Source organism: Aphis gossypii, unplaced genomic scaffold, assembly GCF_020184175.1.
Source record: "Aphis gossypii isolate Hap1 unplaced genomic scaffold, ASM2018417v2 Contig00800, whole genome shotgun sequence".
In the NCBI taxonomy this organism is placed as follows: domain Eukaryota; kingdom Metazoa; phylum Arthropoda; class Insecta; order Hemiptera; family Aphididae; genus Aphis; species Aphis gossypii.
Window position 1 is genome coordinate 13,220 of NW_026083288.1, and position 16,268 is coordinate 29,487.

Sequence of the window (16,268 nt, forward strand, 5' to 3'; positions counted from 1 at the left end):
TTAAGAGCCTGCACTGTATAATGTTAATGACTATGTAATGATCAGAAATTTTGATGTTACTCCTGGAGTGAATAAAAAATTAGTACCGAAGTTTAAAGGACCTTATACTGTGAAGAAGGTATTGGATAATGACCGGTATGTTGTTGCTGATATTGAGGGCAATCAAATTACTCAGAGGCCATTTGAAGGAGTAGTAGGTCCCGACCAAATGAAGAAGTGGGTGAGGATACCAATTGCTTAAAAAAAAGGGGGGAAGGATTCGAAATATTGTATTATTCTTTCGTGTTGTATTCTAAAATTTAATATTATCATATTGTATTATTATTATCATTATTCTTTCATGTTGTAACCTAAAATTTAATATTATCATAATGTATTATTATTATCATTATTATATGTTATGCGTGTTCGGGACGAACAATGTCAGGAAGGCGAACTGTTAGCGTCGATTAAGTAACGTGCGCGGGACACTGGTCTGGTCTTCGGGAATACCGATTAGAAAACGATCCGTTGTTTCCGCGAATGTTCTAGAATCGATATAGTCTATATATATATATATATATATATTGATGTGCGAATCGTAGACCGGTTTGTATGGCTGTGTGAGACGTGAGTCAGATTTTTCTTATCTGCTCTCAGTCATCGGTGAGAGTGTCGTCCCGGCGCGAGTTCTTGTGAGTTTGATGATTAACATTTTTTATTTTAAAATAAACGTTTTCGCTGAAAACAAATGTGTTTTGGTTATTGTGTGTACGGTTGAATATTGCTCCTAACCGACCAACCGACAATAAATAAAAAAAAAAAAAAAAACGTAAACACTATTTTTTTCTAGAAATATGAATATGATCACTAGACAGCTTAGCTCAAACTAACAAGTTTTCTTTATCCATGCATGTAAATACTAAACTAATGTAAGGTTAAAAAAAAATGTGAACGTATAGTGTCTAGTTGGATAAATAGTTAACAGTTATTATACTTACCTACTTAATTCAATGGAACCTGAAACATTTTTTTTAAATCATTAATATATTAAATTTAAATTAGACGCGTTATCTCACTAGGCTATACGTTCACGAGGTATTAAATAAGTTATTAACACATTTAAGTTTATTATTTTTAAGTTTTTTTTTTATTAAAATATAAAAAGTTTAAAAAATATTTATATAATGTACTAAATACAGTATATATATGACCTAGATCTACAATCACATTTACAAAATATCGATAATCTTGCATACACTACATTTTCAACAAACTGATTTCCTTTTGATAATTATACAAAAACACACTTCTGATTCCATATCGAGTGCTCGATCCATAGATTATCTTCTTTTTCTCAATGATACAAGATAATATGACTACAGAAAAAACATTAAACAATATCTTTTTTCTTGAATATATAAAACCGCTTTTAGTTAATGAGTATTTATCTTGAGATGAAGATAACGGAAATTAATTGATGTTTTCAATCTTGATGTAAATGGAGTAAATTCTGGATATGTAGAGTATGTATTGTTTTGTACTAACAAAACAAATGAACAAAAATTGTTGTTAAATTTTTGAAAATTAATTTTTATAAAAAAATAAAAAAATTAACAGAATTAAACTTGATAAAAAAAATGACAGAACCTGATTGAATGATAGTTAAATATTACTGAACTGTCTGAACTGAAATTATATAAATAAAACGACTTTTATCTATTCGTTAAAATGAAATTACAGTGTAACTTGAATGTTTAACTTCAAGGAAAATAATAATGTTGAAGTGTCTATACACTGCTTAGACTTAATGTGTTACAAAGAAAAAATGATTGGCTTAAGGGGGAAACTCTACCTTAAATTATAAAAAATCTCTTGTTCTAGGGTTACTATTAGTACTCTTTTAAGAATACATGTACTCTTATGAGCTCTTAAATTTTTTGTACTCTCACATTTTTTGTATTGGCAACAATGCACTCTTTTTTCTATTTCTATTTAATTCCGAAAATACCTAAATGCCACAAGTCGTTATTAACTAATCTTATAAAGTTAATAAAGTAATAACATAAATATAAATTTAATCGGCACGGACGTTATCGATGTTATCGACGTTTTTCTCCGAAATGTCTACGGTATACATGTGACATGTCACATATATTATGATCGTTGTTTGAAAATAGGAAATTTCAAATTGGAATTAGTCTGTGTTAGTATTTGCTACTATGTACTTTGTATAATAGTTTCGTTGGCCAATAAAGGCAAAGCTGACTTAATATAACATTTGTCTTCGTCTTAACATTCAAAAATATTCAATCAACTAGTGGTTCAAAATCTGTAAATACGTGTTTTGTAACACAGAATACAAAAATCAAAGAAAAAATATTAGCAGCAGTTGAAGCCACACTTGCCTTTCATACGGTTAGACATCACCAAAGCTATAAATCTTGTAATTGTTCTATTTAAATTATATCGTCTTATGTTTTGCGATTCAGAGGTAGCATCTAAAATTTCTTCAGCTAGAACTAAAACTGAAGCTATTGTTAATAATGTCTTAGCCCCACACTCATTAAAAGAAGTTTTAAAAATCATTAACAATAACTATATTTCATTTATTGGAGTTTGTACAAATGGGTCTAACCATGGTGCTGTGAAATTTTTCCTATTTTAATTCAATACTTTGATAAAAATGTTGGGATTAAACAAAATTTAATCTAACTTAAGTCATTACCAAATGAAACTAATGAAACAATCTGTAATTTATTGATAGAGACTTTAGAAAACATGAGTTTACTTTCAAAGTGTATAGCCTTTTCTGGAGATAATTGTAACACCAATTTCGGTGGTGTAGAAAGACGAGGAACAAATAATGTTTTCTATCGTCTCCAACAGCATATTAAAAAACCATTTATTGGAATCGAATGCCCTACTCATATTCTAAATAACTGTGTTCAGCATGCAATTAATGGCTTACTAATAGACATAGAGTCTTATTGTATTAAAAATATATAATTATTTTTCAATTTATACGGTACGTACAGAAGCGTTAAAAACATTTTGTACTTTCGTCGATGTTGAGTACAAAAAACTTTTATTTCATTCAAAAACAAGATGGTTATCATTATTTCCGGCTATTAATAGATTGTTACAAATATATCCAACACTTAAGTTATATCTTTTGTCTCAAAATCAAATACCAATTGCAATTAAATCATTTTTTGAAAATCCTTTAAATGAAAGTTATTAATGGTTTTTTCATTCACTAATATATGTATTTCATTCAAAAATTGAGATAATGGAAAGAGAAAATAATTCGATTTGGGAGATATCGTCAATATTATTATCTGTAAAAAATGCTTTACACGAGGAAATTTTACCCTTAAAAGTAAAAGAAATATTTAAAAATAATTATTATCAATCAGATGCATCTAATTTGAAAAAAGAAATGTTAAATGTTTATGATCATAGTTTGTGTTATTTGAAAAAATGGATAGCCAATTTCGATCAATTTAATTGTTTAAAATGGATGTCTTTAAACACCAAACCTTTTTATGGACTGATATAGAAAATAGCATTGCATTTTTAAACAAATATGATCTACAATTAAACGACTTTTTATTATTTGATCAATCCCAAAACTTAAATTTGTTTTTGTCACAAATGGAAAAAAATGAAGATTTTTATATTATCAGATAAAAAGTGGGTGAAATATTTTGAACAAAGAAGCTATGATACATCTTCAGAGCTATTAAAAATATGCACGTTCTACTTCGCCATACCTGCTCAAAATGCCAATGTCGAAAGAATATTTAGTCTTATGAAAGCACAATGGACTGATGATAGAAATAGACTTCTACTCGATTCTGTAAAGCATTTGTTGATGACACAATACTGTACTCAGTTTTATGATTATTGTTTTAAAGACAAAAGTTTTCTATCAACAATTTGAAGCAGTAATAAATATTAAATTCTTAAACATATATATATAAATCAAATACCCATGTAATTAAAATTATACATAAAAACTAATTTTTTACCAAATATATCATGTTTGATAATATTATGTATTTTAGTATTAAGTATTTCATTCATAATTTAATATATTATAAAATGTCTTGTTAATTAAATAAATATTAACTATGAAATTAGAGTTTTTATATTACCTTTATGGCTTTATATATTATGTACTCTTTTCCTAAACACACAATGTGGTAACCCTACCTTGCTCAAAAGTGAGCAGAACATACATTATGTTTTTGAAAATCAATGTTTTTTTTCGTGTTACGGGGAAGAATTTTAAATCCCCCTTAAAATTTTGCAATCTCTCTGGTGAAGAGTGCGTAGAAAATACAAATGTATACTACTAATTATAGTTGTAACAAAACAAAGATAAGAGTAATAAATATATATGTATAATATAATAATATTATAATATGATATACTATGTAAATAGCATTACATATAAGTTGATAGTTTAAACATACAATGACGATAAGTCCATATATAATGTAGGCCAAATCCTCACCGTCAACCCAGAGGTATGTCGACCAATTCTACTACATTCAATAAAGATCCTTTCACACACATCCGATCCAGGTCTGTTCCGTCAAGGCATCCATTTAATCAGATATATGTAAATCATGTATTTAAATGAATGTATACACATACATCCATTCGGGGCTTTCCGAGCTTTCTCCGATCAAAAAAATATTGTCGCTGACCGATTTTCTGTCTGCACTCGGACAAGTTTGGGCACGGAACGATGCCGGATCGGTTATGTCTGAACCAGCGTCCGATCGCATTTCATTTTTACGATATGCAAATGAAAAATTGTCATCATTTTCATCCCACGCATCTGTCACAATGGACAGCGAAAAATTAATTGAGCTCGTCAAAGCACCTATTGGACTATATGCAGTGCCGGATTAATCACTAGACACGGTAGGCGTGTGCCTACAGGCGCCGCTTTTGAGAGGCCCCAAAATTTGGTATCGGCACAATTACGGTCAATACCTTTTTGATGGCACTTGCGGTCACTATTTTTTTTTACACATATAAACTGGTTTTACAATACTGACATAGGTAATTATAATAAAGTTAAACCTATACTATATTAACTTTCCTTCGCACTTTTACAGGCTTAGGACTGGCAATAAATATTATTTAATATTTAAAGGCGTGCTTAAAAGTTGTTGTTTTTTTTTAAAAATATTTATTGTAAACTATTATGACATAAAAATATAATTATTAATTTGTAGACTCTATTTTATTGAGACATGTCAGTTAATTGTTATTGCCTATAATAATGATTAATTAAGTTTTTGTACAAAAGAAAGAATTGTTAGACATTTTTTTAAGTCTCTGTCATCTTCATATGATTTTAATGTTTTGTCAAGTGCAATGTAATATTTTTTCCGTTTTTCCCTTCCAAGTTTAAAAAATGTCGATCAAACAATAAGTCTCCATGCTGAGCTTCTAATTTAAAACATTTGTATTTTGTATAGATCTAAAAAAGTTGGCCGAGGTCTATTAAATTGTTTATTTAATCTGTTGTTCCAGCCTTCAACAATATTATTTGTCCTATGTCTTTTTTGGAAGCAATTCCTTATATCTTTGGATATTATTGCATTTTCGAGCCACTGTTCTACAAAATAGTCATGAAATAACTTAAGTTTTTCGTTATCAGGACTGCTTTCCATAATTATTAGCCAACCCTCGTCGATATATTGAAGTGGAATAAGAGCTAAAGCCGAACACATTCTAATATTAAGGCGAATTTCATCATTATGTCTACTCATCTACCAGTCCTATATTTTGAACTTGACGCCATAGAGTTTGATTGAAATGATAATTACAGCCACTTATTTTAGTATTAGGAATTACTTATTTAATTGCTTGAATAGTTGCTACTTCAAAATAAATTGTAATAATATCGGGGTTGAAATTTGGAATATATTCTTTTATAAGTTTAAATAATCGAGTATAATTTTTTTTTTTGTTTTGTTTGGAAGTAATACAAAAATTACTGGAATCACATTAGTTTCACTGGATGTGCTTCCAATATCTACATGTCTTGTGTATATTTGTAGAAATTGTTTGTAACAATTTTTAAAGTTCCTTCAAAAAAGAAATGGCTATATGTAGATGCATCTTCTCTTTGAATATTTACATGAAAAACATAATGATTTCCCGTTTTTACCTTTAAACGAATGTCCTCCAAATTCAAAAGTTAAAAAAAAGTTAATAACTACTTTATCATCAAAAAAAATATATATATTACACTACAAAAATTTAAAACAAGCAATTTCTAATGGTCTTAAATTAGTAAAAATTCATCGAGTAATCAAATTTTCACACAGTAAATGGATGGCCTCATATATCGAACTATGTACGAGAATGAGGAGAGAAGCTAGATACAGATTTGAAAAAGATTTTTGGAAGTTATTAATTAATAGGGTTTTTGGTAAATGTATGGAGAATGTTCGAACTAGAGTTTCTTTAAAACTGGTTTCATCAGATAGACAAGCAAATAAATTGATGATGAAAAATACTTTTAAAGATAGAACTATATGACGTCCGTGTCGCCAGCCCCCCCAACATGAAAATTATAAAAAATTCATATGTAAATATTTTGAGTGTCATTTATATGAATTTATATGACTGTTTTTAGAATTTGTGCGACATTATTACTAAACTTATATCGAAAATACTGAAGAGGGGCCAAGGACATCCAGCCCCCCCCCCCTTACATAAATAATTAAATATTCATAAATTTTATTTTTCAAAACTCAAGAACACAATTTGTACGAATTTGTATGATAATTTTCAGAATTTGTTCGCCACCCCCTCTCCCACAATATGTAAAAAACCATTTTTCCCGTGTCCCCCGCCTCCCCAATTTGAAAATATCAACTTTTTCTTTTACAGACCTGTTATACGTTATTTGTACGAATTTGTATGACCATTTTCAGAATTTGTTCGCCACCTCCTCTCCCGCAATAGTTTAAGAGCTGTTCCATTATTTTTATTCTGGATTTAAATATTTCCGACATATGTACTTATTTTTTTGGTTTATAATATGTTATAAGAATAAAATAAACCAAAGTTAAATATTATTATGTGTTGGTATAAAATATACACGTTATGAATAATCGCTTAAAAATAATTTAATTAAAATGTTATTAAGGTTGTTAAAACAAAAGACTTAGTCACTTAGATGGTGTACAATAATACTTCACACGCTACCACAGTATTTTCACTAATATGTTTTGGTTTTTTTTTCAGGTCATCATATAGTTCCCAATTACGTCCTTCTCTTTTGCAAAATGCAGAATAGTGTCCAATGGAGTTCCTAAGTTGACTTTTTCCTTTGTGATAGTTTAACACTCCTCTTAAAAAGTAGGTTGTAGATTCATGGAATACAAGTGTAGGGATATCTACCAATTTTACTTTTACGTGTGGCGCAGCCTCACTACCCTGTCCCATGTGTTCCCCTAAAAAATATAGAAATCAAGTTATTTTGGTAGAATTAAAAAAAAATTTAAAATGCTTACCACTCCAAAATAAAATTTCTATTAGCAAATATAATGGCGATACATCAAACATTGTTATTCGTTGACTGCTGCATTGAGATTTTTCCAACTTATTCATAAAATTACACATCTTTAGTTCAATTTGGAATTGATTATTGATGAATTCTTGCAGACCACTGATTATGCCATTTGTAGTGTTGTATGTTAAATTGTAGATTGGTTGATATGTTTCTTGACACTTTTCACATTTATCATTTGAACAACTACTTCTTTTAAGGATAGATGGAAACTCTTTGAACATAGATTTGAAAATCGTTTTAGGTGTAGTCTCACATTTGATAAAGAAAGTGTTGTACTCAAGTGTTTCTAATTCAGGGTCGAGTAATGAAATAATTAATTCTGCTCTATCTGTATATGTGTGAGCCGTAATACCCTTTGAAACCAATTGAGATATAAAATCAATATATTTTGTTTTATTTTTTAAAAGTCCTTCTGAAAATAACTGACTGTCACAAAAAGCCACCATTACCATTGACGTTATAGAGTCAAACGCACAAGTGTTGCTTAGTATTATGTTTGAATCTAAACTTTTTATTTTACAAGTTTTAAGTTCTTCTGCACGAGATCCGTTTTTTAATAAAGGTAGAAGACGAGAGTTCCGTGTATTACTAATATTAATGTGTCGTAAATGTGGATTGTGAAGAAGATACGAATTACTTTTTAATTGTTTTTTATTTTTTCTGTTCCACTTATCTGTTGCTGTGTCTTCAATAGTTTTTTCATGATCCTCAAAGCAGTTATAGCAGATACGAATTTCTTCGTCATCTGACTGGTGTGCAGAGCATTCTGGAAGCGCCCTATCAAAATACTTTTTTAAATTTAATGCAAAGTTCCTCATAAGTTATTCTTATAGTGATTAAAAAATTATAAGAATACATAGTCACAATTTTTTTTTTTTATTAGCATTTGAAGTTCAAATATTGACAAAAATTTGTCAGATTCCTGAATATTTGCAAATTATTTTGTAGGTATAATTCATAAAAAATTTTGTATAAGTAGCTAAGAGTTGATAATTTAATACAAGGTTTTTCATAAGTTTAGCTTACAATAATTATAAAATAACTTAAATTTTGGTGTATTCAGGCCATTAAAACATAAACCACCTTTTTCACCAATCACTGGAAATTATATCCTAGGCTGACAAATCATCTCCGTTCAGAATCGTTTTTCGTATACAATGATATCTATCATTGGATTAAAATTTAACATTCCTATAATATATAATAATGATCCATACGACACCTAATGTACAGCAGAGCGGTACCCACTTACCGAATTTTTTAATTTGAATCAAGTTAGAATTTGAATCTTTATTTCGATACGTTATGCTGTACAGTGTACACAGAGACACACACAAAAAAAAAACATCATTGTAAAATCAATTCATTCATTACTTCATTCAGAATCTAAAAAAAAAAAAATGTTATAATTACATTAAATTACTGAATATTCTAAAAAAACTTCTAGAAATAATTATTGTTTTGATAAAATTATTAACTAGAGTTAGGATGTTGATGACCTAAAACACACACAAAAATACCCTAAAAACTTCAAAAATTGTACTTAAAAATTATCTAAAAAGCCTAATTAAATAAGTGAAGATAATAATTAATAATAAATAATAATTTTTATTATAGTAATTTAAAATATGAATTATTATATTAATAAAATAATAAACAATAGTCAATAGTATACAATAATACAATATACATTTAGATTTTAAGCATTATATAAAATTAACGATGTATAAAACAGACGATTTTGCTTTCGGCATATTTAAAATCGTTAAAATAATATCGTTATATTATTTGAAAAATATCGATTAAATGGTGAATACGGATGCCGAATCACTACTGACAATAGTTCCTTTCACTGCAGTCTGTAATTATTATAAACTCGTAAATTAATACGTCTAATGTCTATGTAAATTTAATCTTGTTTATCGGATTTATTCCATACAATTTATAGATATACCTAACATTCGATAAGCATCTATGATCGACGTATGTCTATAAGAGCACTTTTTTTATCAATGTATAATCCCAAAAACCCCAAAATAATAAAACTAAAAAATTTTTAATGTTATACAAATTGTCTTTAAAATCTAAAATTTGTGAAAAATGACTCAACATTGTACAAAAACTACAAAAAATAACCTAAATAATGAAAAAATGACTTTAACAACACAAAAAATGAATTTTTAGCTAAAAATGTCCAAAAATGCAAAAAATTTCAAAATAAAAATTAGAATATTCTGCATCAGGGGAGCATGAAACAATTTTTTTAGCTAAGATAGCATTGTATAGAATTAAAGGGAAAAAATGCAAAAGTCATCAACATTTATATATTCATTAACTCTTTTAATAACAATGGTTATAATAATACGTGTGAAAAAAAGCAACTATAACTTAAGGTTTATATTTTCTTTTTAGAGGTAGTTGTAGCAACTAATCCTGTATGGTATGAGATTAGTTGTCATTTAAATGGACGTATGAATGGAAAGGCAATTCACACATTCGTACATCGAGGTGCTCATGGCATAAAAGAAAAATTAGGATTTGGTATAACTAATAATGAAATTGAGCATAACCTAAATATTGAAAAAAACCAATTTCTGGATGATAGTAAGTTAAAATGTATAGTTAAAATTGTTTTTCTTAAACTAGAAGATCAGCATTAACTATTTAGTTATATAAATTAATTGTCTTAATAACACATTTTAGATGAAACTAGTGACTGTAGTAGTCAAAATTCAGAGACGTTAGCAGGAAAAGAATTTGTTATAACATTTTCATCTGAAGAATGGCAGATAATAAAACCAGGAGAAGTTCTTTACAAAAATAACAGTAAAAAAAATACAAATAGTTCTAGAATGTATTATGTACTGCCAAAAAATGAGTGGACCCCTATTATCGCCGAACATTTTTGGGAGCATACCCGTTTACCATGTTGTCTTTCTTTTCGAAGGGCAAAGTGCACCCTAGTGGTAGTTTTTATATTAAAATTGTTGGTAAATGTACTGTGTGTGATTCATATTTTGAAGGTGTTGTACATGAAAAACCTACAGCTACTTCAAGGTAAATTTAAAATATAAATAAATTTTACTAAACTCGTGTTTTTTTAATGTTAATAAATAATATTTTTATGATGTTATGATAATTTAATTTTAGTTTAAAAAATAGTGGTATTAGAGGTATTTTATATTTTACAGAGTGCTTATGCAATGCTCATACACAGGCAATTTTGATGAATTACATAGAACCAAAAAACGCCGAATGATAGGTTCTACACAAAGTAATGCTATTGCAGCAATAATAAATGGTGGTCATTCGAGTGAATCATTCAGAGAAATGGAAGCTGTACGTCTTATGAAAATAGGTTAGATCATAAAATAATTTGTATTTTTGTTTATTTATAATTTTATAAGTGTATTGTGTAACAGACTTATTATATATATATATTTAACACGTTAAAATTTACAATAATAAATTATATAGCAGTCATTCACTGGCAAGACCAAAACACATAGAAAACTATGGCATAGCGTGTGAATCAACGTGTTAAGTCATTTATTTGATTAATTTGAATATTAAATAGGATGGGAGAAAGATTAGTACCTTGAGGTACTCCACTTAGTGTTTGTATTGTCTGTGTTTCTAGGCTTAAAAAATTATTTATTCGAACTCTTTGTTTCTTATTTTCTAAATACAAGTTTAATAAGTCATAGGCTGGTCCTTCGATACCAAATTTTTGAAAGTTATGCAGTTATTAGCAAAGGTGGGCATTAACTAGTTAAAAAGTTAATTTTTTTAAAACGTTTTTACTTATCTTGTTAGTTTATTTTCTAATCAACTTATAAACTCTAGTTTAATTTACAGTCGAAATAACTTAGCTTTTCTCAGTTTATTTAAAAAAATCCATCAAGTTAAAAACATTTTGAAATGTTTCGTTTATACGTAAATATACTATATTAGTATAAAATTTAATAAATATTTCAATACTATGTAATAAACCATGCAAATAAAATGTATAATTAAAGGTTTTTAAGTTTTTGTTTTATATATTTAATTATAAAGGACTTAGTTGTAAATTATATATTAGGCGAGTTGCATATAGAAATGTTTTTAATAAAATTAATAATTATAAATAACAAATTGACAATCGTTATATTATAATATTATATAACTTATATAATATATTTATTTATTTATAATATATAAACGCCAAACGGCAATTTTTAATTAACAGATTAAGTTTAAATTAATAGATATAACAAAAATATAATAATACAAATACACACAAAATTAGAACATATGGAAAAAAAACACAACATAATATAAACTAAATGGTAATACCTTAATTTAGTAATATAAAACTATAATACAACATATTTATAACAATGATATTATTTAATTACTTATTAAAATCAAAATTAAGATTGTTCAGAGTACGAAGCATCCTGTGCAAGGGGTGATTATGTCCATATAATGTATTGTGAGTTGGAATTTGGAAGAGTGCGTGATTTCTGGAGAAGAAGGAAGGGATACGAAGACATATTTTAGCGAGGAGATCGGGTGCATCTAAGGTGCCACCTAGGAGCGAGGTTATAAAGTGCTCATCAGCATCTTGTCGACGAGTTGACAGCATTGGTATTCCCAAAGAACTACGAATTAAGGAATAGTCATGCGTAGGGTGAGGTATCTTCATTATGTAGGCAATGTAGGAAAGAAATCTATTTTGTACACGCTCGAGTCTTAGTTCGTCTTTAGCTAGGTAGGGATGCCACACCACCACACCGTATTCTAATATAGAACGTACTAATGAGAAGTACAATGTGCAGAGACAACGAGCCGAAGAAAACTGATTAGTATTGCGTTTAATAAAACCCAGTACTTTTAAAGCTTTACCTACAGTGACATTTATATGGTGCTCAAAATTTAATGATGGTGAGTAATGAATACCAAGATCTTTATAGAGGAAGACACGGTTATGAGAAGTGCCATTTAGAGAATAGTTGTGGTGGATAGGAGATCGCTGCCTAGAAAACGACATAACATGACATTTGCTTATATTAAGGCTGAGACCTATGGAGTACGCCCAACTTTAGATGTCTCGAAATGTATGATTTTCATTATAATGTAATGAAAAATAAATATAATAATAAAATACGATTATTGTACTCGGATACAGATTCTTTGATATATAATATTCGAACATTTAATTTTTTTGATTATATTAGATATGATTTATTTCCGTATTTTGATACATCAAACTATCCAAAAGATCATTATTGTTTTAGCGAAAATCATAAAAATCAACCTGGTTATTTTAAAGATGAAATGGGAGGAAAAATTTTAAAAGAATTTGTTTCATTAAGACCGAAATTATATGCTTACAAGACTGAAAACAACTATGAGGTTAAAAAAGCTAAAGGTGTAAAAAAATATGTAATTAATCAACATATGTATTTTAAAAATTATATAGAAGTATTAAATGCGTACATAAACCATATCTCTCTTGATAATAAACAAACTTGTAGAAACATGAATTTTATTCAATCGAATAAACATGTTGTTCATTCTAAAACAATGAATAAGCTTTAACTAAGTGGTAACGATGATAAACGTTTTATAACAAACGATGGGATTAATTCACTAGCATACGAACATTATAAATTAAAAAAATAATTATTCTAATATTCACTATGTTTAAGAAAATCGATATTAAGTATTTCTAAAAAATTTAAATTATTATCATCAGTAGGTGTTTTTTCCACGCTATCTAGTGATAATAATTATTTCTAAATTTAAATTATTATCATCAGTAGAAGTCGTTCAAAATGAAAAGAAAACATTATATGAATAACTAAAATAATTTAATTTAATACTGTTTTTTTTATTTTTATAACAAAGGTAAAATATATAAAAAAATTTTATATAATAGTATCTGTAATAGTATCTGTCGATGATATCCATGAATTATGACTGGAACCAAAACCCATCCATTTAACAAACATTTTATCTTTAACTTTTTTTTCTAATACATTCAATTATAAATGTGTTCGGAAAATCGGTCAATTTCATTTCTTGCTCATAAAAACCACCTAGAATTATATTGTTTGATCCATTCTTTAGCTGATAAGTTATTGGTTCTGTATGTAAAACTTTTGTAACTGTGAAAATTTCTGTTGTCCAATTCGATGTATATCTTTTACTAAATATATGTTTATATTTTGATATTCTTACTTTGTCATTAATTTTAAATTTTGGTTTATATAATGTTTTATTTGCTTATATATTTTATTTTATTTTACTTGTATTTATTCTAGCTTCATATGGTGTACATTTAATTGATCTATGTTTTGTATGATTATAATTATAAATAATTTTTGATATTTTGTTATACCAATTCCATGTACCTGTTGCAGTAAAATGTTTGTATATATTATATTTTAGAGTTTGTATAACACGTTCTCAAATTGAACACTTGATAACGCTATACGTACTATAATGTCTAATTTTATTTTTTTTCATTAACTGTTGAAATTGATTATTATAAAATTATGTACCATTATCTGTTTGTAATAATTTTGGATTACCTTGTTTTAATATATTAAACATACCTTTTGTACATTCTTTTCCTGTTTTATTTTTCAATGATTTTACCCATACATATTTCGTGTATGTATCTATAACAACTAAAATATACTTAAAACCAAGATTTTGTTTAGAATGAGATTGCATATCCATTAAATCAGCTTGTCAAAGGTCATCTTTAAATCGTGTTATTATACTACGTCTTGGAAATACTTTTCTTGCAGGTCGATGTAGCTCATTAGCTAAACCCTCTAATGTAGACATTAAACTATAATATTCCTCTCACGTAATTCTTCTATAATAGATATGATTTCATTATTTACACCAGTATTACCAGAATTTTGGGACGATGTTAAAAGATTTAATCTAACAACTAATTCATTTGGATCATCATAATACACTAATTGTGTATGAGGTATTACATCTTTATATTAACCAAATCCTTTCTTAACTGACGGTGATAAACTAAAGTTAAATAGCTGATCAGTTGGAGGTTCTTCAAATTTAGAATTAATCACTGAAGAAGAAAAATCAAATGGTTCATTTGATATGGCTGTATCATTAATAATGTTTCTTCATTTTGCGCCTGAGCTAGATAAAAAGTTATCAAATTCTTTTAATTTTAATTGAGAAGAAGTTTTAACTTTTGTGTTATTTATTTTCAATACTTCCTCATTTAATTGTTTTTCATCAATTTTCATTCGATCATATAGAGGTTTTACAACGTCCATCCATTTGAAATATCTTGAGGTTTTAGGTTTCCCGTCTGCCTTTAAATAAACTTTACTTGTTTTTAGAATATTATAATATGATTCCATATCTTCTATCGTCATATTTTTTGGTACTTTCTCACATAATAAAGACCAAAGTCCTTTAGTCCAAGGGTAGTAATTATCAAGCAAGCGTAAGTTACCATGATCAAAAGTGACAGGAATATCTGATATTTTAAGTTGATCATTAACCGAATCATAATGCATGCCATACGATTTATCATACCGCTGTAATTTAGGATTAGAAATTAAAAAATTATCGAACGATGAATTTGATTCGTTTTCGCTATCTCCATCACTAGTGATCAAGGTATTTTTTTTTTTAGTAGTGTCAGAAATAAATGAAGTGTTTTTTTCTGGAATTGAAGTCAATGGTTTGAGTAAAGGTATAAATGTTTCGCGAAAATAGTTATCAGAATCTATAACACCACGCTTCATGTTCATTATTTTACGTTTTATAATACGTTTGATAATATCAAATTTTTTAACAAAACTTTATCTTTATTCATTGAAAATAATGAACTTAATATATCTGTTTCCTTCAACTAAAGATAATACAATGTAGATTTTGTCAATATTACAACTATATTTATATACTTATTTTTTTTTAATAAAAGTATGAAAACCACATCTATATCTACCTTCATTCATTTCACGTGTTTTATCAATAACCATAAATTCGTAATCACTATGATTCCAGCAGAAATGAGAAATTTTCCGAAATTCTGAGAAATCCATATCTGCTGATTAATGATCATTGAATATATGTTTTAAATTTGTATCATCCTGTTTTAGAATTATTAATAAATTTGAATTATCTCTTACCAGTTGCTTCGGAATTTTAGAATATGTTTGTGCTAAATAGAATACAGAGCTAGCACCTGAATGTCTACACATTCCGAAATATTCTCTTATTATCGACTGTGGACCACATAAAACATCATCGAAAATTATTACAGAATTCTTTTTAGTTAAATTCGGTTTTATAACTTTATCAGCGTCTGAAAATATAAAAATGTTAGCACCTTTTATATCATCTATTATTTTTTTTAATAAAACATATTTTTCTTGATTAGAAGTTTTTGAGTATAAATAAATATTTTCAAATCTTATTCCGTTTTCATGAGTGATTAGATTATACATTATATTTGTTTTACCTGAACCACTAGGACCGACTATAATAGCACGTATAGTATCAGGTAATAACGGTCCATGTCTTGACGTTTTTTTTATTATTTGAGTATCAACGTTCGAAATATCTAATTTATCTTTCTGTTCAATCAAATCCATTTTTTTTTTCTTATAAATACTCTGGATCTTTTAAATTTATAACC

General features: G+C 27.6%; 1 protein-coding gene and 1 pseudogene across 1 annotated transcript; one reads left to right on the forward strand and one right to left on the reverse strand.

The window, feature by feature from the left end:
- Positions 1-7,137: 7,137 nt before the first annotated feature.
- Positions 7,138-8,297, reverse strand: LOC114125680 (uncharacterized). Its single transcript, XM_050210263.1, has one exon. The coding sequence runs from the start codon at positions 8,038-8,040 to the stop codon at positions 7,486-7,488; it is 555 nt and encodes a 184-aa protein (XP_050066220.1). The 5' UTR covers positions 8,041-8,297; the 3' UTR covers positions 7,138-7,485.
- A 1,744-nt stretch (positions 8,298-10,041) lies between these two features.
- Positions 10,042-10,951, forward strand: LOC126555322 (uncharacterized; annotated as a pseudogene).
- Positions 10,952-16,268: the final 5,317 nt, after the last annotated feature.